This window comes from Bicyclus anynana, chromosome 13 (assembly GCF_947172395.1).
Source record: "Bicyclus anynana chromosome 13, ilBicAnyn1.1, whole genome shotgun sequence".
Taxonomy (NCBI): Eukaryota; Metazoa; Arthropoda; class Insecta; order Lepidoptera; family Nymphalidae; genus Bicyclus; species Bicyclus anynana.
In genome coordinates, this window is record NC_069095.1 from 14,931,096 (window position 1) to 14,954,152 (window position 23,057).

General features: G+C 36.4%; 2 protein-coding genes across 8 annotated transcripts in view; both read left to right on the top strand.

The window, feature by feature from the left end:
• Nucleotides 1-4,708, top strand: part of LOC112044157 (uncharacterized) — a 62,610-nt gene extending 57,902 nt beyond the window's left edge. For all 7 annotated transcript variants that reach the window (XM_024079905.2, XM_024079904.2, XM_024079906.2 and 4 more), the window contains exons 5-6: nucleotides 2,195-2,316; nucleotides 2,593-4,708. In XM_024079905.2, coding sequence (XP_023935673.2) covers nucleotides 2,195-2,316; nucleotides 2,593-3,783 — 1,313 coding nt within the window. In that variant the 3' untranslated portion in view covers nucleotides 3,784-4,708. The remainder of the gene's footprint in view (nucleotides 1-2,194; nucleotides 2,317-2,592) is intronic.
• A 997-nt stretch (nucleotides 4,709-5,705) lies between these two features.
• Nucleotides 5,706-20,002, top strand: LOC112044126 (formin-binding protein 4). The gene is made up of 10 exons (XM_024079869.2): nucleotides 5,706-6,024; nucleotides 7,304-7,438; nucleotides 8,023-8,215; nucleotides 9,131-9,419; nucleotides 10,329-11,213; nucleotides 11,334-11,467; nucleotides 15,263-15,386; nucleotides 16,283-16,477; nucleotides 17,487-17,744; nucleotides 18,594-20,002. The coding sequence occupies exons 1-10, from the start codon at nucleotides 5,850-5,852 to the stop codon at nucleotides 18,687-18,689; spliced, it is 2,484 nt and encodes an 827-aa protein (XP_023935637.2). The 5' UTR covers nucleotides 5,706-5,849; the 3' UTR covers nucleotides 18,690-20,002.
• The last annotated feature ends 3,055 nt before the right edge of the window (nucleotides 20,003-23,057 follow it).

Sequence of the window (23,057 nt, forward strand, 5' to 3'; positions counted from 1 at the left end):
CCACGTTCAATCGGCTTTACTTTCACGGGGCTCTACTATGCTGGTGCTGAAATGGCGAGTCCACACTGGAAACCGCAGTGTTGGTGTACCGAGGACATCAAGCTGGTTGCAGGGAGCCGCTGGATGCTGGCGGCTCGAGACCGTTGTATTTGGAAGTCCATGCAAGAGGCCCATGTCCAGCAGTTCATCGGCTGTTAATGATAATGATGAATGATGAATGTATTATGACGGAACTCCTCAACGGATGAAAGCAAATCACTCTAAAACGCAATCACGAAAGGTCAAAAACCACTTTACGTACAAAAATTTTTGGCAGAGAGTATAGTTAGTATACTTCCGATCAAAATGGATTTTGAGATAGGGTAGGATAAAGGGCGTCCGCTAGTAGTTTAATATCTTGCTAATTATCTTAAACATAGTCAAAACTAGATCACAATCTCAGATAATAATCGTAGAACAATTCGTGAATAGCTTTAAGCTGTTGTAAGTTGGTAGCAATAGAGTATTTACACGTTACGCGTGCTTTTGTTTGCGCGCAGCTTGTTATTATTCCAGCTTGTTCCGCTCCAGGCTAATAGCTATTGTACCAGATAAGCTGTTACGCAAGATCCTTGGACTTTCACTGTTGCTTTGATAGAATTAATTTTAACTGTAGCGAGTAGGGCCTGTAGCCAAGTGGCACGTCGATTCTCTTTCTACGATCGCAAACGCTTCGAAAATTCAAAAATGTATAGGAATGACATTTGCTATCGACAGGTCACGTGATCATGTTGCCGATCGGATCTGTCATTCCCATGCATTTTTCTAGTTTTCGAAGCATTAGTGTTTGTAGAAAAAGAATCGATGTCCACTTGGCTACAGGCCTAGGACTGTAGGAACAGATATTATATAGTTAACATAACTTTGATAAATCACGAATGAAATTGTTTAATGTGCAGGTAGTTTCCGATTTCTTATTAAAACGTTATCTGCCTAAGTAAATAACATACTGTATACGGCAGTAGCAGTATTAAAAATGTTAAATATCCTTAATTCAAATATCAAATGAAATCTCTACATTTGGAAGAAAACTAAAATCAGTATTACCTAGTAGCCCTTGTGAACCCTACTGAAAACATCTACCGACAATGGCTTTTGTTGATCCAAGACTAAGAATTAAGATTGAGCTACCTACTGACTAACTTAGCTCCATATAACACCAAGTGATGATGATGTGTGACATATAATTATGGGACTTACCTAAATGTCTCGATGGTGAACCAAGTATGTCTCATATCATCATAAGGCGATATAAATGATATTTTCTGTCAGCTCTAGTTTATTTTACTGGTCTGAATATAATCAAAAATCTTCCTCGCAGCAAATAGTTTAATTAAGTATAAATAATTTGAAAGCAAAACGAAATCTGTACCGAATGGTTGCCTTCGCTAAAGGCCAGTGCGCGATCCGATCTTGCAGCCTTGCGGGTCGATGCCTCCTCACGATACAACCTTAATTTGCCTCTATTCTTACGCTTCAACTGAAATTCATTAGGCCGTACACGACCTATCAATCAATGTGTATTTGCATACTATTAATAGATATAATAAGTAGCTATATCGTAAATATAACAGTCACGATCGCTAAATACCGGCCTTTAAGGATCCAAAGGAGGCATTTAATAGAGTCCAACTAAGCCACAATAACTCAACGCCTGAATATATATTTGCCTACTCCTGGTAAAAACTTAGTAGGAGATAATCTGTTTGATCTAAGGTCTAATCTGTTCGCAAATATACGCAGTATATAAGTACCTAGGTACATAATATTATAATGTAAAAGATCAGCACGGCTATTCTCTAGCGATGATTTGTATAACTCGCAAGTGCGAGCTTCGAATTCACTGCTATTTTTCTCATTCTATAGTATCGTGTTAAACAGAGGAGATAGAGGTGAATTCAAAACTCGCTCTTGCGAGTTATAAAAATATCGTTACAGAATAGACTAGCAGAAACTAGCGCGTACACAGGTATACTCGTGGTAGTGATGCACTAGAACTCGATGAATACAGGCACTCGTTTTAGACACAATTATTTTAGGAGAATCTACCGAGGAGATAATATTATACTAGAGATACTATCAGTTGTACAAAGAAAAAAAGCATAAGTAATAATATTGTAAATATTATGTTACACTAACTGTCTTTGCTCGTCAGGTCAAAGGGACAAGCCGTTCGTGTCAGACTCCGACATGCGGCAGCGCACGCCGCGCCCGGATATACTCTCCGTGCCGCCTAACAGCAACTACTACGATGGACTGAAGGAAGCTGAAAGCAAAGTGAGATCATCCTGCTTTTTCTTCTTCTTCTCCTCTTTTTGATCGCTGTTTGATCTGGGAGTACATTTTTTTTTACTTACTTTTCATTTATGGTTCCTGCGGGATTTATAAAAAACAGAACTCCACACGATTGGAACTTTGAGCACTTAATTTTTTTAATTTTCAACTCTCATGTTAAATATACGTACGTACGAGTACATGCAATTTCAATTGTACTAGTTATTTAATTCATAGTCGAAATTCTATACTAACTTAATTATTTTTTTTCATTTTTAGTTCCCATTCCACCCGGACAACAGTATCGTGGGTATTTCGGAATCGATCTCAAGCGAAAATGATTTGGACAGTGACAAGCATAACTATAGACCACCTACTTCGTGGTCGATGAAAACCAAGAGACCAGCTCCTGTGGCCGGCATAGATACCAATGAAGATAACTTAAACTTCAACATACTGAAACCAAAGAGAAGAGACCCTGTCATCAATATAGATACAAATGAAGATCAATTTGATTTCAATAACGAAAAACCAAGATTCAAACCATCCTTTAAAGATACCAATAATAAAAAAGAAGTTGTTTTCAAACAACCAGCATCTGAGCAAACATTTGAAGCGAACAGGATAAGACAAAGCGTTAAGGTTCCTGTACCATCAAAGGAATTAGTTGTTCCTTTACCGCCTACAAGTGACAGTGAATCTGAGGAATATGAACTTGACTTGAGAGTTAAAACAGAAGATCCTGTATATAATTTCATAAAACGCTTTGACCCGAATTCACCAGACTCCATAAAAACGACCATGACACGTTCAGAAATTATAGATTTGAACAAACATTTACCTGATGCTCAAGTGAGTTCTGAAGAAGAGAGAACTCCACGCAAAAATAAAAATTTCGGTAACAACGTCAATGTTTTGCAAAACGATAAGAAAAAAAGTTTTTCAGATAGTACGAGAGTTGAAAAAGTAAACGAAAAGCCTGACATAAACACTGAATCAAACGACAATTCTGTAATAGTGCCATCCAAAGAACTTCAGCCTCCTAAAAATGACATCACTCCCATAGTATCCACTACTATGGGACCTCCAATTTATTATGAATGGAAATGGGCTGTACCAGCATTCGATTTAGAACCTCCTAAACTAAGCAACGAGACTAAAGTCAACACAACGAAACCAGTCAAACCAGTGAAAAGGCCTTTCAGTGATAACGTTAGAACAACTCCCAAATCAGTGGATGTAAAAACTAGTAATACAGAGTATAATATTAGTTCCTATTTCGTCCCAGACTTTGTGTTCCCATTAGATAGGCCACATCCAGGGTACGACGATGAATCTGCGCAGACGTCCTTCCAAGTAGAAGTATCTAGACCTGGAAGAGCGAGTTACGGGGAAAATCCTGATTGCCCACAATGCCATCCCGCGTACGTTAATCCTGGCACTTGCGAACCATGTATTGTTAAGCGGTAACATTAAAGATTACTAACAAATTATGATAGTTCATTTAGGTTAAGTAAACAAGTCCAATTCAGTTTAAATTATAATTGCTTTAAAGTCAGTAGAGCAGTGAAGCTAAGAATGCAGGCATAGTATATAAGATGGAATGACGGAGAAATCCATAAGTACAGTCATTTTTAACAAAACTTCTTTGCGTCATTCGAGAAGTACCCTACCTACACAGCTTGGAACTGCTAGATTTTGTTGTTTAATTCCTCTATGTTTAATGCTAGTACCAGTTACATGAGTAATCTTTAAAGTGCCTTAAACAAATTAAGGTAATATTAGATATAAATCTCCTATATCAATAAGTTACTCGGGCTCCGAAATTCGGCCGTACGGGAGGCGTCGAGCGAACTCATTGTACCAACGTCGGCGCCGTGAGGTTCGAATGTCTAACTATTAATGTGAATCAAGTACCTAACGCAGACGCTAATTATAGCTAATTTATAGACCAGTCCGTCAGCTAAACCAGACTATCAACTTTGTACATAATACTTAATTATCTGAAGATATTAGTTGATATCCGTGACATTGAGACTTTAGATTTTTTCCTGTTTCCTAAAATCTTGAACTCTTTTAGTTAGTTTTTTTATCTTGTTTACCAAAATATCCGCCATGCCTATAATAATTAAGAATAACATGAGCTTCATATAATGTCTAAAATGAATACCTACCTTTAAATTATTAGCTAAGTTACCTATTATAGTACAAGTTTAAAACACATATGTATGAAATTAAGTTACCGTCAAATTAGATTTAAATACTCGTAAATTATATATTTTTTATTATTTATAATTTTGTATACATTTTGTAAGTTACTATATTGTTTATCTACCTAGATGCCTCTTTTATAATAAACTATTAAGTTTTACCAATAAACATTAAAAAAAAACAATGGCTTGGTTTTGTTTTTCATTAATTTAATCTAGAATTTATTTAAAACTTGAAATTGAGCAACTTAGCAATGTGATCTACGAGCCTTTATGGCTATTATATTATTATTACTCAGTAGTTTTTGATGGCCAGGATCTTCGTCACAACCACGGATCTAATAAATAATTGAACTGGAACTCGCTTCTGACATTTTAGCTAAGAATACGTCGTACCCGAGGGCACAGTAAAATGTTTTACTGTGCGATGGCGTGTCCTAAACGAACACACATATTTATAGTGTAAAAATATATTAACAAAACTAATTACCTATTTAATATTAGAAATGTATGATGTTGAATGAAAATAAGAAATAATAGTAGGTAGGTTACAAAACATCATTATCATTCTAAAGGTATCATGCCTCTGATTCCGGAGGATGTGTGTTTGTATCCGGTCCTGGCATGCACCTCCAACTTTTTAGTTGTGTGCATTTTAAAAAATTAAATAAATTCACGTGGGATTCTGGATTCAAAAAATTACTCACAATCTTCCATTTGTCACTGATGAAGTTTAGTTTTTTTTTCAAAATAAAATCCGATTTAAGTATAGTAAAAGCCAATAAATTTTCTGAAAAAATTAAAAAACTGTATAGTTTGTAGGTACCTAAATAATTTATTTCTTATATTACAAACGCAATAATATACCTACAATATCTAGGTACGTACAATAAAAGGAAACGCGAAACCCGTCGCTTTGCTTTTGCTATTGTTAAAAACGTTAGCTTAGTTCTGCGATTTGGCGATTCTGGGATTTAAATTTGGCGGGCGATTTCAGTTCACTTTCAATAGCCAGACTATAGCATTTATTTTACGAATATCGATTTTTCGATTAGAACATCCCTATTGTGGAAATGACGTTTATCATAGAGAATTTCTGACAAATGTCAATTCCAATTGTCTATGTCACTAATTGACAATGACAAATGACAATTGACATTCACATTACATTCTACTTTAAGATTGACATTTTGTAAAGCGTCACTGCGTCATTGCCACAATGGCGAAGAAATTAAAATATTTTCGCTAATAATTCCTCTACCTTGATACTCCTATTCATTGAATTAAAGTTAAAGCAATCATAATAGTTCGTACCATAATTAAAACATGAGCAAAGGTAATCCTCTAGGGCTCATCGCAAATTACGGCGACTCTGATGAGGAATCCGACGATGGTTCTTCAAGACGTGTGCAAAGTAAGAAGATGAAGGAGTCGGCGTATGAGACCAGCTTCCCCGCGGCAGCTCATGCCGGCATACACCCGGCGCCGATTGCGCATTGCCGTACGTATCGAATTACTTTGTTAAGTATGTGTAACCTAAATGACGTTCACAACTGCCGTAGCGTCTATATTAGCTTTAATATTTCTGTTATTAATAATTCAATGATGACAATGGTGATAGTGAAACAGTGCCAGCCGATTTTATAGCTCTTTGGTATCGTCAAAGATGTAACACGAAACACCAGCGTCCAACATAAAAATCAATATGAGTGTGAAGTAGAAGAATATTTGCCGTATCTTCTAAGTATGAGCAATATTCGCATTTTCCCCCAACTAGTTTTAAAAGACTGTTAGGGGTGGGTACAATGACAGCCCAGCAGACAGGGATTGAACCACAACCCCTTGGTGATGAGTCCAGCCTCTTTACTGTTGAGGTATTGAGGCATCCTAGTATTTAGGTACAGTCTAAAGGAGTATATGGTGCACCTCATGTTATGTGGTATAAAGCCAGATTTATATTTGTCTGACGTTTTGTGTTGTGACACATCAGATCAGAATCGGTATAATACATTTTGCATGTGGCACATCAGAAACCATCACAACATAACACATAAGTGTAAAGGTTGCCATATAATATATATGATACTGACACTGTTCTGATACGTCATGACACAACACACCAGACAAATATAAATCTGGCTTAAGTGTCACCTAAAATGATCTCTTGAGAAGCCAGCAATGATTGTGTGGAGTCAAACTTAAACGTCAGTGGCTCACACTGATACATATGTATTATTATGTGATGTGTGTGCCAATAATTTAAAATAAACTAAAATCAAATAACATTTTTGTTTTATTATAAAACACTAAGTTTACAAGATCTTTCCTCTGATACTAAAGTATCAAGACAAAATCAAGAAAAAATGCTTATACCATAAATAAATGTGTGAAACAAGCTACTTTTAATAATACAAAATCTCTTTTCAGACATTTAATTATGTAGATTTTCAACGTAACAAATGTTGCTGCATTTATAATATACAAATTACATGTTTAGATAATAATTTATTTATATTGCTATCATCTGCAAAAAGACGAAGAGCCATGCGACAACACCAACCTCAGGAGGATGCTCAGGTTAGGGGATGAAATGTACGTTGAGAGTATTTTGTGGGACCTGGGTTGCGTTGTCACATGGTTTCGTATAAATTATTATCTATTCATGTTGAACTTCCGCAAAGTAATGCCTGCTTCTACCCATTATTTAAAAATTATATGTTCTTATTTTGTATTTTGATAAATGTTTTGAATTGATTAAAAAAAGTTGAATGTCCTTACAGCCTGGTCGGCCTGCTATGACGAAAACAGTGGCTTCACATATTACTGGAACCAGCTGACCAATGCAGTGACGTGGGAAGCTCCTCCGGAGTATTTGTTAGCTCTCAAGCTGGCACAGCAACAGTTGCATACTTCAGGTGCCATATCTTTTACATTCACTATTATTATTTGCTGAAGTTATTCAAAGTCCTGGGCATAGGACCTGAAGCAAAGGTGTTAAAAGGCCTTATGTGTCTGGCAGATGTATGATGGTAGCACTATCTTCCCGGATCTAACTCTTATATAAGAAAAATCAGTGAAATTTTTTGATAGAAGTTTTCACAAATATTTATACAGTTGTTCACATTGCTGTCTGATTTTCGTGACTCATACTTGTTTGCAGAGAGTTCAGTTTTCGAATGTAATTGACATAAACTGATTTTTAGAAATCCATACTCAGAAGGTACAAACAGAACCCCTATAGGATCACATGTTGTATGTCTGTCTGCCAAGGAGCTTGTGAGTTGGTTTGAGATTGTGAGTTGTCACAATTATCAAACTTGCACCTGAATAGAAGCTATATTCAAATTCAAACATTGTAACATCATTGCATTTTTACACTAATTTAGGAAATGACAATACAATGTAAGCTCATCTTTACAGCATAGTAACAGTTTACATAATTTGTAAAGAAATGGCAAGTGACTTTTATATGCATATTTGTTTATACTTTGTTTTACAGGTTCTACAGAGGTCTCAGCGGAAGAATGGCAACTGTACCAACAGGCACTGGCTGAGAAACAAACTACACAGAGCAAAATTATAAATAAACCTGTAGTTTCTAAATCCTTCAGCAAGAAACAAGACCAAACTCCTGTGAAAGAAAAATATGTTAAGAATAGCAAGAAGAGGCCTGTCAGTGAAGATGAGGATGAGTAAGTAAATTTTTAAAAATTGTATTGATAATTATGTGACTTTTTTGTGTATTGCTAATTCATTAGTTGACAGATCAAACAAACAACTATATCTCCAAAAGCACAGTTGTTCACAGATATAAGTAAATGATAACAACAAGTATATGCCTATAGTCTGGCAAGTTAGTTGATAACACTTCCATGATATGCGGGCGACAAGGGGGAAAGACTGGACGGGTGTGTAATCGTGCGTGCGGGGAAGTGACGTTCATCAGCCGTGGGTTTTTCATTCATTGCCACACGCTCTCCGACCCGCGAGCGACATCGGGAGTGTTACGAACGAACTACCACCATGCCATTATTACCCACCATTATTTCTTTAGGTTAGGTTAAGTGGCCTGAAGGCTATGGTTGTCGGTGTGATTACAGGCACATGAGACTTAACTCCTATGCTTTAGATTGATGCACACAAAGCATGTAACATGCACTTTGTAGTACATGTTACTGGCAGGCACTGTGAAATGTTGTGATGTTTGTAATATAATGGTTTTTAATTACTATCAGGTGGAATTGAAGGTCCACCTGGTCCATCATTTAACTATTATAATAAAAAAATAATCTTTTATTCAGATTGATCAAATGGAAATAAATGTTAAATGTTTTAAAGTTCAAGGGCATTTTCATGTCATTGGTACTAATTTCTGAGGAATATTTTAATTTCCACAAGTCCTTAATAGCTACATTTTATTTAAATAGTAATTAAGAACAAATAAAAGAATATGCAAGTCTCTAAAATGTAGAAAGTCAAAAAAACTTTTAATCACTAAGCAGTTCATGATAAAGCACCTTGTTAATTATTTTTAAATAGTTTTTTGTTGTGATGATAACTTATAATGAAAATTAAAATTACTTATTACATGTTATCTTTATTTACAGAAAAATTGAACTTATTACTTCCTATCACAATTCTGACTCAGACTCTAATGACGAGTCATTGAAAACCCCTTCGAAGACCCCACCCCTACCAAAACCACCAAGTAAACAACCAATTCAACCTCCAAAAAAGCAAAAAACCAAACCAGTTGTACAATATGGACCACCTTTGCCACCAAACCAGAATTACACTGTCCCCATTGGACCAGAATTGCCACCTGAATTAGTGGTTCCAGAAAATCCAAAATCTCCACAAGCTAAGGCAGACAACACTGATAATACGGTTGAGGAGGTATTTATTCCTTTATTATTATAATAATCTATTTGACACTATGTGTATCGTTTCAGAATCTATATTAAATGAGATCTCATCATTATTATCAACCCATATTCGGCTCACTGGCTGAGCTCGAGTCTCCTCTCAGAATTTAGAGGGATTAGGCCAATAGTCCACCACGCTGGCCCAATGCGGATTGGCAGACTTCACACACGCAGAGAATTAAGAAAATTCTCTGGTGTGCAGGTTTCCTCACGATGTTTTCCTTCACTGTTTGAGACACGTGATATTTAATTTCTTAAAATGCACACAACTGAAAAGTTGGAGGTGGCCGGACCGGATTCGAACCTACGCCATTATATGGCCAACTTTAGGACCAGGCCACTGTCCATATAGGGGAATTGGAGTTTGGGCACTCCTGCCTATATGCCTGCTCCAATTCTGGCTATGGGCGATAATGTTCGCCTCTAAAAATCACAATCAAATGTAAATGATAATGACCGGTTTATAAAGCTCTTTGCTGGTTTATAAGGTTTGATATAATGCAATTTTTTATCACAACAGCACCAATGATGAAAAAAGTCTCTGATACTTGCTTAAAGCATAACTGTCCAACATAAGTGGAAATCTTTTATCATTAAAATATATATTTATGTATTTTTTATAATTATTTGTAATGAAGAAGTATATGTTTATTACATATGGTGTTCATGTGATATTGTTCATGCTTTTCTGTCATATTTTGTTGATTGAGAAAATATGTCACAAGACCTAGCAATATCAATAGGGGTTCCAATGAAATTGGATTGGTTATCAAGCATTGTGATGGTTAAAGTTTTCAATCTGAGGTGCATGATTGCTGTAATACTTAAATACAATATTTTTATAAATCTCATAATGAATGTTGAAAACCTTCAAATACAGGATACAAAATCACAAGCATCATCACTTGATGAAGACAGTCAAGAAGAACAGGAACTGTTAAAGAGATTAAAAGATAAAGCTAAACTTTTAGAGAAACTGGGTGGTGAATTGCCATCTGAATTACAACATATAATAAAAGATGACTCACTGTCAAATACCGCATCTCCTAAACCAGACATAAAAGATGCAAATATTGATATTGATGATCTCTTGGAAGAAATTGAGAAAAGCGAGCTTCCAAAAATAAAATCTAAGGAAAAATCCATATCAAACGCCAACAGTGGAAACGTTTCTCCTAGAAGTAGTGGTAGTAGAACACCACCTTTGGAAGAACTAAAAGCTTTGTTGGATACAAATGCCAATGGACCAGCGCAAATCAACAGTCTGTTCCCAAGTGCTGCAAATATAACTGATGTCAAACCAATTTCAAGAGCGGAAACTCCACCTGTGGTTCAAGAAAAGGAAAAGGAAATTACTGTTAAGAAAGAAAACATTTATTTAACAGATGTTAATGAACCAAAGGAAAACATAAGTAAAAAGAAGTTGAGAATTTCAAATTCAGTGTTACCCGAACGAAAGAAATCAGACAAAGTTGATCTACCTTCATATACAACAAAGTATTCTCAGTTCATTGAAGGGTTTTCGAATGAAAGAACTGGTTTAGGGTTTTCAAAGGGGAATGAAGAGGACAGTTCTAGTAAAAGTGCTGGTACCATAACCTATGGGAATGGTTTAACATTCACAAAAGGTGAAACTCTTAATGAGGAAAAGAAAGATGAAGGTTTAGACGATTTGACTGATTTGCTTGAAGCAAAATTGAAGTTCTTGAATCAGGTGCAAACGAGCATACTGTCGCCGGTGCAGGAGATGACTATACAAATGCAGGTAACTACATTTTGATGATTTTCGATGTTTTGTGTTTACTAACTTAGTAATTTCTATATAATTTTGTCTTTGAAGCAGCATTAATAAAATAATATGTATTGATGATGGTGGTGGTGGCAGACGCTGCTGCACGCGTTCCGCGGCGGCGCGCTGTCGGGCGAGTACTGGCGGCGCTGGGCGCGCGCGGCTGACGCGGCGCTGCGCCAGCACGAGGCGGCCGCGGCGCCGCCCGGCTGGCTCTGCGTCTTCACGAGGTACGCCCGCGCGCCGCCGCCCGCCGCCCGCTGTCGCACCGACGCTCGCGCACCTCCCACCGTCCATCTCCCACCTCTGCTCCGTGGGTGTTTGAGGAACATTGCACAATAGACACATCAAGCCATATCATTCTCGTTCAAGGAACAATACTGAATAGGATTCTTGTTAAAAAATTAAATTAACATAATAATGTCAGAAGGCTTAGCTATTTTCATAGGTGTGCCACAGGGTTCAACCTTAGACCCTGTTTTCTTTTTAGTCTATATTAACGATATGCATTGCGTAAAACTGATTTGCTTAACTCCAGCAAATTGTGCATTATTTGCTCTCTCTTCCTTAGAGTAAATATACATCTACTTTCTCGTATAAGGAAATTTATGTCCATAAATGAGTACTCTGAACCGTAAGCCACTTAACGATAATAAATTATTAAATTACTAATCACACAATTGCCTAAAAAATTTCACTTCAAACAAGTACAGATTTTTTGTATCAAAAATAATTTATTCAAAAATACTTATTTAAAAAAAATATATTTCCTCCACTTCCTACCTTCTACCTTAAGTAACGTGTCTCTTATTTTTTTATTATTATACAGATATCTCATTTACTGTATAATTTTAAAATTATTTAAATGATCATTCTATAATTATATATTTTTTAAATAATCGCGAGTTTCGGTGTGACAGATACATTCTGACTGTGACGTGATATTGACATTCTACAGACATTTGCGAATGACACAGTCAAGTGGTAACCTCAAACAACGCCTGAACCAGGGAAAACGTACTGCATTCAGACTTTTAAGGTTCCGTGCCTACATTTAGTACATTCATTCATTCTTAGACATACATACATTCTTAGAGCATTCATATTTGGCAAAACACAAAGTTATTATCAAATTATTATTGACATTGCTAAAATTGAATTAAAGTCAAAATAATAGGCTAGTTGACACTTTTTTTTAATGGTTTCAGATTGTTCATGATATATTATTTTAAATTAAACTTTGGATTAACCGGAAGAAAACGCTGCCCGCCATGATTGTCTATAGGTTATTTTTTTTTACGCCAAGCAAGTTTTGTTGATAAGTTTTCGCCTCTCAGGTTTTTATTAAAAATCATGAATTTTTAATACATACACTGAAAGTGTCATGTTGTAATTACCATCTCAGTATTTAACGGGATTCCAAGAAAACTGAGTTAAAACACCCAGATCGGCTTCAAACAAAAAATCGGACATCCTTATTCCAACTATTGTACAAAATTGATATTGTTTATATTATATATATATTTGGATATTTATTTATTTAATAATTATATTTACACTTTATTTGCATACCGGAAAAAACAAATAATAAGATAAAAAGTATAGTATCGAAGTAGTAGGAGGACAAAAGGCGGCCTTTATTGATATGAGTCAACTACCCTATTAATACACACCATAGAACAATTTTTGTGTTTATTTTATGCTTTACAAATATATATTCTTTAAATAAATACGTATTTAAAATAACTTGTAAAGGTACGGAACCTATTAGTGAAAACAGTTCTACGCGTACTTCAATTTTTTTTTAATTTTCACTTCTATTTCTTGTAATAAAAGCTTGTGTAAGTAATTTTAATTATTGTAAGTCACAAATCACACAAAATTAAACTAATAGGATAATATTTCACACCAAAACTCTTTATGTGCAGTGATATTCCAAAATGACATTGTAGGAGTATTTTATTTAAGTATTTTTTTTTAATTCGTTGAGCTCATGTTATCAATATCTTCACCCGCCAGGAGCTTTGATGTGAGATATCCTTAACACACACGAAACAGTAGCTTTTATAATATGTAATATTTGATATTGCAAAATAGTATTTATATAATATTATATTGTCACTCAATCGTCTGTGATAAATTTGGTACCTGATATAGTTATTAAGTTAATAAAATTGTATACAAAATCGCAGTTTCTTTGCCCAAGAAAACCCAGAGGAATATGAATATCAAAAATTCTTTTTATTTTTTTGGTAAAATCATTAGTGTTTAATGTATCCATGTGTATATATGGTCGACTAACAAACATAAACATTGCCTCGTAGTATACTCGCTGTAGTGTGTGTTCATTTGAATTTTAGGTTTTTTTATTACTTGAATATCCAAAATTGAAAATAAAAATGACGCATTCAAGAAAAACTAACTACACTTTCCATCGAAAGAAAATAAATTTATCGAGCATTTACACACTTCAGGGATATGTAGAAATAATACTAAATAACTTTATTAATCAATCATAATATTTAAAATTAAGAAATTATTATTTATCGCTTTTAATTCCTACACATCTTCGCTGTTACAAAAGCGAAACAAGTGTTTATTCGCAAGAGATTGAAGAGTAAGAGAAGAGAAAATGAAGAGAGGTAATGGAAGAAAGAACCTAGAAGAAAAATACCACGTGTAGATAACCGCAGAAGAACAGGTCAGCACACCATGAAGTTTGGTAAGAGATCATACATCATATTTAATTCATTTACTTCCTGATAATTGCACTTTGGTCTTTTTCAGATGGCGGGAGAGACAGTGATACAAATTAATTTTGTGTCTGTTTTAAATACCTTTAAAACAAAAGTTTGATAGTCGTTCTTATAATCGGTCTACATATCCATCAAAATCCCTGAATCTCGAATACAAATCTTTCGGCAGTAAGCAGAGCTTTAGTAGGTTAAAAAGATAAATGGATTGACTCTTTACTTTCTAAATCAATACATCAAACTTATTTCGAATTTGACCGAATATAAAGATGTGTTTCACAGTTTTGTCTTTGGCGTTTAAGCAGACACAATCTGGATTTGAGTAGAGGGTTCAAGTATGAACAAAATTATTTAAAAAAGTTTGCATAAGTTCTGACCAAAAAGTTTATTAGCGAAGAACTTTTGCATCTGTTTCTTTAACTACATTAGCAGTAAGGCTGCCTTGTGTTTTTAAAACGTTTCTTGGTTGTAATAAAACTCCTTAAACACCTACAGACGTTTTAAGTATTTTTTATTTCTATATATAATTATACCAGCTACACAAAGAAACTATAAATACTTTGAACAATTGCCAATATACCCTGATTTGCAGGCAACACTAAATTACACCAGTAACAGCTTATAAATGCTACCCAATATTCCCTCTACAGTTAATATACCCTGATCGAAAAGAGTCGAGCTTTCAAAATCAGCTGATGTACTTGACTGTACACAGACCTGAGGACAACGGTCTTCTTGTCTGATAAAGCCATTAATTGCTGCCACATATTTGCTTATAATCTGTAGATTGATTGCAAATATGCAGAAACAGCTATCATAATTATGGTATCCATTAAGTATCTTAAGGCCAGTGTTATCTTAATATTGACCTTTTGTTCGTTATTGCTTTTCACAGAATTTATATTATTTACCCCTTGTTTGCGATCACTTACTTCCTTGAAGACAACTAAAATAACTTCAGACAAATAGAGTTTTGAAGAACAATATTTGATTTGGTCCTCCCAATTTTCTGTTTCCTTTCATTTGAACTTTGACCTTGACTTACAAATAAGAGTATTTTGAGATTGGAGTACACTCCAAACAACAACTTTGATCGCCGTGCTTGCAATCTGTCCGTTCACGCTTAGAACCTTAACTTTTAACAAATCGTGGAAGCCTTTCTCAGATTTGACTCCGCAAAAGTTTTATAACCGCCAAATCGTTTTAAAAGCACCGGGCTGATTGGTCCCCGCCTCCACGGCACATGTTTGTACTGGCGCCTTGTGTACGTAGGTCGGAGGGGCGCTACTGCTACCGGCGCGAGTCGGACGGGTTCACCCAGCACGAGTACCCCGCAGTCACCAACACCGACATGGACATATGCACCACACCACCGCACCCTGGCAGCGAGCCTAAGGTAATATTCTCGGCCGCTGAGCGTCTACTACATAAGACAGCATACCACCACAATTTTAGCCGTGTAGTTCCCGTTCTTGTGGGTAAATTTTAATAACGTATCTTTCTATTGATGAAAGAATTTTTGAAAATTGGTTTCGGAACCAATTCTCTTATTAGTGTAGTTTACTATATTAGGTATACATTGACGAAGTCAGCCGCGAAGATGTTTCGGAATTTTTTGCGGGCAAATTCTTTTTTACATTAATAGGCAACAATCGTGCCAGTTACAAATCAATGTTGAGGTCCAAATTTCAGCTTGCCTAGAGAATTCCTAATCGTCTTATATGTGGTTAGGCTATAGGAGGACATATACTGGAAGGAATTCATCATTTTTACTTTAATAATTAGAAGCTTGCACCTTGACATTTCTCGGCATCTATAGGGGTAAGAAGAACAGGATCGTGCAATACCTGGGCACATTTTCCAAATTTATCCAACACTGTAGGAACTATATCGTGAAGAAAACACCGCTGACAAAAATTATTCATTTTGTGGTCGAGAAAACTCCTCGAGCAAGTCCCAGGACTTGTGACCTTGGGTGTACGTTTAAGGGATCCCTTTAGAATGCATTAACGCTCACCTCCCCTTTATGATCAATTCATCATAAAACATTATTAATAATTACAACAAAACACTATGGCACAAAATCACTTACGCGATCACGCGTGACGGTGTCCACGCTGCCTAACAAACAACTTAGCTCAGGTCGTCAAATACCCTCTCATTTATACCATCACTGTTGCAACAGCTTCGTACAAATACCTCCCATCCACAATAACATACATTAATGATAATACCACTCATAATGGAACTCGTAACAGTAGTGTCTAGTAGTAAGGTTAATTGTGTCGCTAGGAGGAGATAAACCCCCCGCTGCCGCCGATGCCGCCGCCGCCGCCGTCGCCGCAGTCCTGCTGGGGCTCGCGCGCCACGCCGCCGCCGCCCGGCACCGACCCGCCCGACCCGCCGCCGCCGCCGCCCGCCTACCCCGCGCCCCCCGCGCACCCAGCGCCCCCGGTGCCACCAGCACCGCCCGCGCCGCTCATATCCGTGAGTGACATCTCGCTACCAGCGGCAACGAGCCCATGCAGGCCGATTCCCGCCGGGTTACCTTTTAAAAATCCATACATACCATATTCATTATTTTAATGAATATATATGTATGAGAAAATGAGTTTGTTTCAAGCGGATGAATTTCCTTTTCTTTAAGACAGTTTCCGTTCGTTAAAATTACATCGATAAAATTATTGCTTAATCCTGATGACGGCACTATAGCTTGGCAAGTTCGTTGATGACACTCCCATGGTATGCGGGTGACAGGGGGAGAAGGACAGCACGGGTGTGAAATGGGAAAAAGGGCGTGCGCGCGAGCAGAGGCTGGACGTGAGGTGCATCAGTCGTGGGCAGTCACTGTCGACTTCGTATATTTGTCAGAACAAACACACACGTTATACGATATGCGAAAATGATATGATGTTATAATTTTGTAATATTTAATTAAATAGTTAGTTAGTCTATAATACACATACTTATATATTAGAATATCAAGTTATGTTATAAATAATATTCAGAGATATCTGAAGACTTATTCGTAACGTAATAGGTTATGTCAACGGTCAACTTTTTGCTGTCATCGATACCCCGGCCCCCGCAGTGGTTCGGGAGTATTAAAAACGAACTTGTCAAGCTATATCCCTGCCATCTCTAAGGGGGACGAATATTTTAGCATTCCATGGATTCACCGCGCAGGTGCCGGGTCCATCGAGTGGTAGAGAGAAAAACACCAAGCAAAGTCCAGGACTTGCGACTACTGGATGTAGGGTTAAGGAATTCCTTGACGATCGATCAACACTCCCCTTCTCTGCTCGTGTTGTTCTCCCTACCTATCCAAATTTGGTAAGATCCTATTAGAGCAGCTTTAGATACTCGTTCTAATATAGAACTAGCTGTACTAATCTATTAAAAACACACCGAAATATGCGAAGCTTAGACTCAAATGTCATATAGATTATTTTTTAAATAGTATTTGCTAGATGTAGCCATACGTTTCTCTTTTCAGCAAGAGGCAAAGAAGGAGATTGGCGACGAACTCATGTCCTTCTACAACGATATAGCAGAGTTAGAGAAAACTTCCTCTGGGCCGACGGAGCCGAACTCTCCGGAAATTCCGCCGCCGCCGCCTCCGCCCAACATATCGGAGAAACCTAAGGAGAGAATCAAAGAGTTACCCACAGAAGAGAGAAGAGAAGTGCCGAAGGAAAAGCCCAAAGAAAAAGATTGCAAAGAGAAAGTTGAAAAAATTAAGAAGAAAACAAAGGTTGGTTTCAAAATATTATGAAACTACAACATACATTATTACATATTACAGTCATAAAGCTGTGAAAGTTAACAGTAATTATTAATCATCCAAATGGATGATTAATAATTACTAAATGTTAATAGTTATTTAACTATAAACATTTATTATAATTCACGATCATCTTAATTTTTTTTTTTTTTTATTCTTTACAAGTTAGCCCTTGACTACAATCTCACCTGATGGTAAGTGATGATGCAGTCTAAGATGGAAGCGGGCTAACTTGTTAGGAGGAGGATGAAAATCCACACCCCTTTCGGTTTCTACACGGCATTCGTACCGGAACGCTAAATCGCTTGGCGGTACGTCTTTGCCGGTAGGGTGGTAACTAGCCACGGCCGAAGCCTCCCACCAGCCAGACCTGGACAAATTAAGAAAATCTCAATCTGCCCAGCCGGGGATCGAACCCAGGACCTCCGTCTTGTAAATCCACCGCGCATACCACTGCGCCACGAAGGCCGTCAGGTCTAACTGATCTAGAATAGTATTTATTTTTAACACGCTTATATTAGCTTCACTTAACTATGTATGTAAGAAAATCGTGGAATCTTAATTTGACCCACTTCCCGGTCTTTGTATTTTTAAATAATACAATACATGACTAGCTAAGAAACGTCATTACAAATCCAATATGGCGACCTCCCCAAGACTCCTCTCAAGGTCTTTGTTTGTCTATTATTTTGATTACAGTTTGATTTGTTAATTAAGTTGTCCTGACAAATATTCTGAACCTTTGCTCGACATTGGTTTTATTATTTTTGTAATCCACTTCTGAGTCTGCTAAATTATAAGAATACCGTATTTGTACAGGTGAAGCTGTCATCGTCTCTCGGTATGAAGCAGAAGTCGGTCTCGAGTTTGGTCGCCAAGTGGCAGCAAGTCGCCGACGAGATCGACTCCGATTGATTCTACTGACTACTTATATATACAGTATTCAGTAGTCAGTACTATTGACTACTGACTACTGAATACTACTACTGACTACTACTCCATACACAATGTACTTCCTTAACTATAAAATGAACTGAGAATGAAATTATGTTTTACAAAGCATTTGTTAATTTTAAAAGTTACATTATTTGTTTTAATCACAGAGTAACCAGAGTGAGTCTTTACAAGCAACGTATTTATATAATTTGTATTTCAAAATTTAACACTAAGACCACTTACGTAAATTGATATAATAATCAATAATTAAGTACCAATAAATAATACTCCATCTTATTTCTTTACTTTTTGTGAACAGTTAAAATATTTAAAAACATAAGACGACATTTTTCTTGAGTAATTTGAAAATTACTGATGCGATGGTTCATATCGTACTGACTCGAGAATGTATTACTTTTTGAATTTCGTATTCGGAGCGGCTACGACACCGTCGTGTTCCGTACGCGCTATCTGTATGTTATTAATTAATCTGTGGTTTTAATGTCAAAAACACTTAAAAAGAAAATAATTTCGAATTAAATGTCGCTTTTATCCTACTTCAAAAAAGAAGGGGGTTCTTAATTATTCGGGATCTTATATAATACTAGCTATGTCGTCAGGGCTTAAAGCTAGTTGCTATATAACCGGGAGTTCTGGGTTCGATTCCCAGTGCGAATATAATATTTTCTAAATTTATTATGTCAGATGTAGGCCTAGCATGCGTCAACAACATATCTCGTAAAGAGAAAAAAATATATTTTCGACCAATAGCGGCTAAGTTGTAGTATCGCTCTCACTTCGTCCCAGAGTAAAAAGAGAGAGCAATGTTTTCCATATATCATCTACCTGTATATATTTTTTCCGCCGCTTTTGGTCGACATTTGTCTTTCTCTCGTCTCGGGATGTCTTGGTGTGTCTCATAAATATTAAATAATTATGAATTACTAGCTGACGCCGCGCGGTTTTACCCGCGTGGTTTCCGTTTCCGTAGGAATACGGGGATAATATATAGCCTATAGCCTTCTTCGATAAATGACTATCTAACACTGAAATTATTTTTCAAATCGGACTAGTAGTTCCTGAGATTAGCGCGTTCAAACAAACAAACAATCTCTTTAGCTTTATTATATAAAAATATAAAATGATTTAACGTTTTGCAAGCGATTTACACATAAGTGTACACTTAGCATGGATGTCAGTGGATATTTATATTATGTAATTGTAAATAATAGATAAAATTTTGTACTTCAATGTAAATGTAATTTAAATAAATTATAATTATATGTAACAAATATTATTTTTTTGTGTCCACTGCCCTGACATGATTTATTTATTAGAAGTGACGGATAATATGGCCTGTCTGAAGGTAATTGGAAAAACATCGCATATAACCAAGCTACAGCTTGCAAGCATACTGAGTCAAACAAGTCGGCTAATAAGGCCTAACTTGCAACATTCATCGTTATACTTAAAGGTATTGTACGAGTAGGTACCTACATTGCTAGAAGGGGCGCCGAAGAGAGGATTTTTGCAGTTACTCGAGCGCGGCAGATGAACATAAGGGACTATACCTTGCACGTTGTTCAGTACCTCCACTAATTATGAGTTTTTAATATTGGTGGGTGCGTTTAGAGCAACCATAAAACTAACTTGAGAAATACTCAACCAGCACGTCAGATTAAGATAAAGTAAAAGACGTACCTACAGCTAGGAACAAATAAGAAAACATCAATGAGTCCAGTCGGGGGTCGATCCCAGGACTTCCGTCTTGTAAATCCACTGCGCAGTCGTGGGTTGAACACAATCATAACTTACTAATATTATAAACGCGAAAGTTTGTATGTTTGAATGTTTGTTTGGATGTTTGTTACTCTTTAACGACGCTAATACCTACTGAACCAATTTGGCTGAAATTTGGAATAGAAATAGATTGTACTCTGGATTAACACATAGTGAACTTTTTATCCCGTAAAGATCCTTGGTTCCCGCGGGATTTGAGAAAAACTGAATTCCACGCGGACGTCCGCTAGTTTTTAATTAAAACTAGAATGAAATCTGATTAGTGCAAATGATATTCAATCGAGCTTACGTAAATCCGTCTGGTAGCGAGTCTAGACCAGCTCGCAGACGGATTTGCGTCAGTCTAGACGTTGCATTATCTAAAGCTCTTGTCAGATTGATTGTACGCAACTTTATTTCCCTCATAACAATTAAAGTCACATTACTGTAATACCCACTTTCTATAATGTCCTTCCGATTTCAAAATGAATCCAAATAATTGGATGGGAAGCTTTTCTGCGAGTAACCATTTACGAAGGAGAAAATTAGCTATTTTTAGGTAGGTAATTTTTTTCTATACAAGTTAGCCCTTGACTACAATCTCACCTGGTAGTAAGTGATGATGCATTCTAAGATGTAAGCAGGTTAACTTATTAGGAGTAGGATTACAATCCACACCCCTTTCGGTTTCTACACGACATCGTACCGGAATGCTAAATCGCTTGGCGGTACGTCTTTGTCGGTGGGGTGGTAACTAACCACGGCCGAAGCCTCCCACCAAGTGAATTTTCATCCTCCTCTTAAGAAGTTAGCCCGCTTCCATCTTAGATCGCATCATCACTTACCATTAGATGATATTGTAGTCAAGGGCTAACTTGTAAAGAATAAAAATAAAAAAAGAATGTGTGGGATCTAAATTGTTCAGTTGCGAAGACTGAAAAAATAGCAAAATAAATAAATTACGTATTCCCTATTCATAATGAACTTCTGCAAATTAACGCCTTCTATTCAAAACTGGTATTAAATAACTACTTACGACGTAGGTACCTACAGTTGACCAACGTGCCAACAAACAGAGAGACTAGGTTTAGATTCCTAAGCACTAAAATAACAACCGTGATACTGTCGAGCAATAATGTTATCAAAACGTGTGACATAATCTCGCAAAGCCCATCTAAGTCCTCCAGGAGTACGTAGCTGGGCGACCTCAATTTGCAAAACAACGTTTGTACCTATAGCAGAAATCGTTCTCGATTATACAGTAGGCGGCCCTAGTGCGTGGTCGAATATAGGCACTGCTAACTATTCACGAATGACGTAATCGCGAATATTACAACTTCATCTTCATCACTATTAGCGTATTTTAACGGCCGTCCCCCCTTATAGGAGAGGGGATATGGAGCTTACACCCACCATGCTGCTTTAGAGCGGGCGGTATTAAGGTGATAATGTTTAATTCATTAACAAGCACTATTACTGTTTTTGGCGCCTGTTCTACTATGCCTAGGCTATGTAAATTATACAACGCATTTCAATTATACAATTAGTCGGTCTATAGATATCCACATAGACTCACCAAGGACATATCACAAGTTAGTTTTACTAGATTTACTAAACTAATTTTTCTTTTTGTTTATACCAATTTAATTTAATTTTTTTGTATTAAATATTATATTCTTATAGTAGTTGTAAAATGTTTCTTTTTCTTGTTACTGTAAAATGTATTTTCCTTATGTAAACTGATTTTATGTAATCGTTAATTTATTTTAATATTACGGAAATGTTCATGCCGTGTCTACCTTCATTTGATTGTGCAGAGCCTTGTGTTTGTGTTTTTTTTAGATTGTAATTGTGTAAATGCTGTAACAGTGGTGGACCAAATAAATAAATGAAATAAAAAAAAAAAGTATATAATTACCGGTTCGACATGCTTTCCGAGGTACGGGGTATGATATTACAAACTTCCCAGTTCCGGGTTGAGAACCTTAACTGATTTTTTTTTATAAAATACTCTGTATTACATAACTCACGATTTGAACCCAGGGCCTAAACATCCGAATCCACAATCTAACCACGGAACAACAAGGCATTTACAAACATTCTATAAGATTTACTCATCATCATACCTCAGAGTATGATATCATACCTCAGAGTATGGCTATTCGATAGACAGCATAATAGCTTAGGGCAAAAACTGTATCGTAATCGATGTATGTTTAGAATCACCGATGCTATAGCCAAATACACAAACGTACACGTCAAATTTATAATACCTACTCCTTCTTTGTAATACAGTGATTAAATCACTCGAAAACAAGTAAAACTTGGTAAACTCGTGCTAGGAGATTGGAGAGCTTATTGGCTTTTACGGTTCGAAGCTTAAAGAAAACCTTACTATAAGTTTATGCATTTATTTTCTTTATATTTTTACTTAGTTTCTACATAGTTGCATCTATGTTAAACGTAATTATGTTACTATTAACGTATTAGCTACGTTAAGCTTCCGCAGTTTATATTTAGAATTTAATAAATCTTCCTTGTAGAAAATATTATTTAGGTACTAGCAAA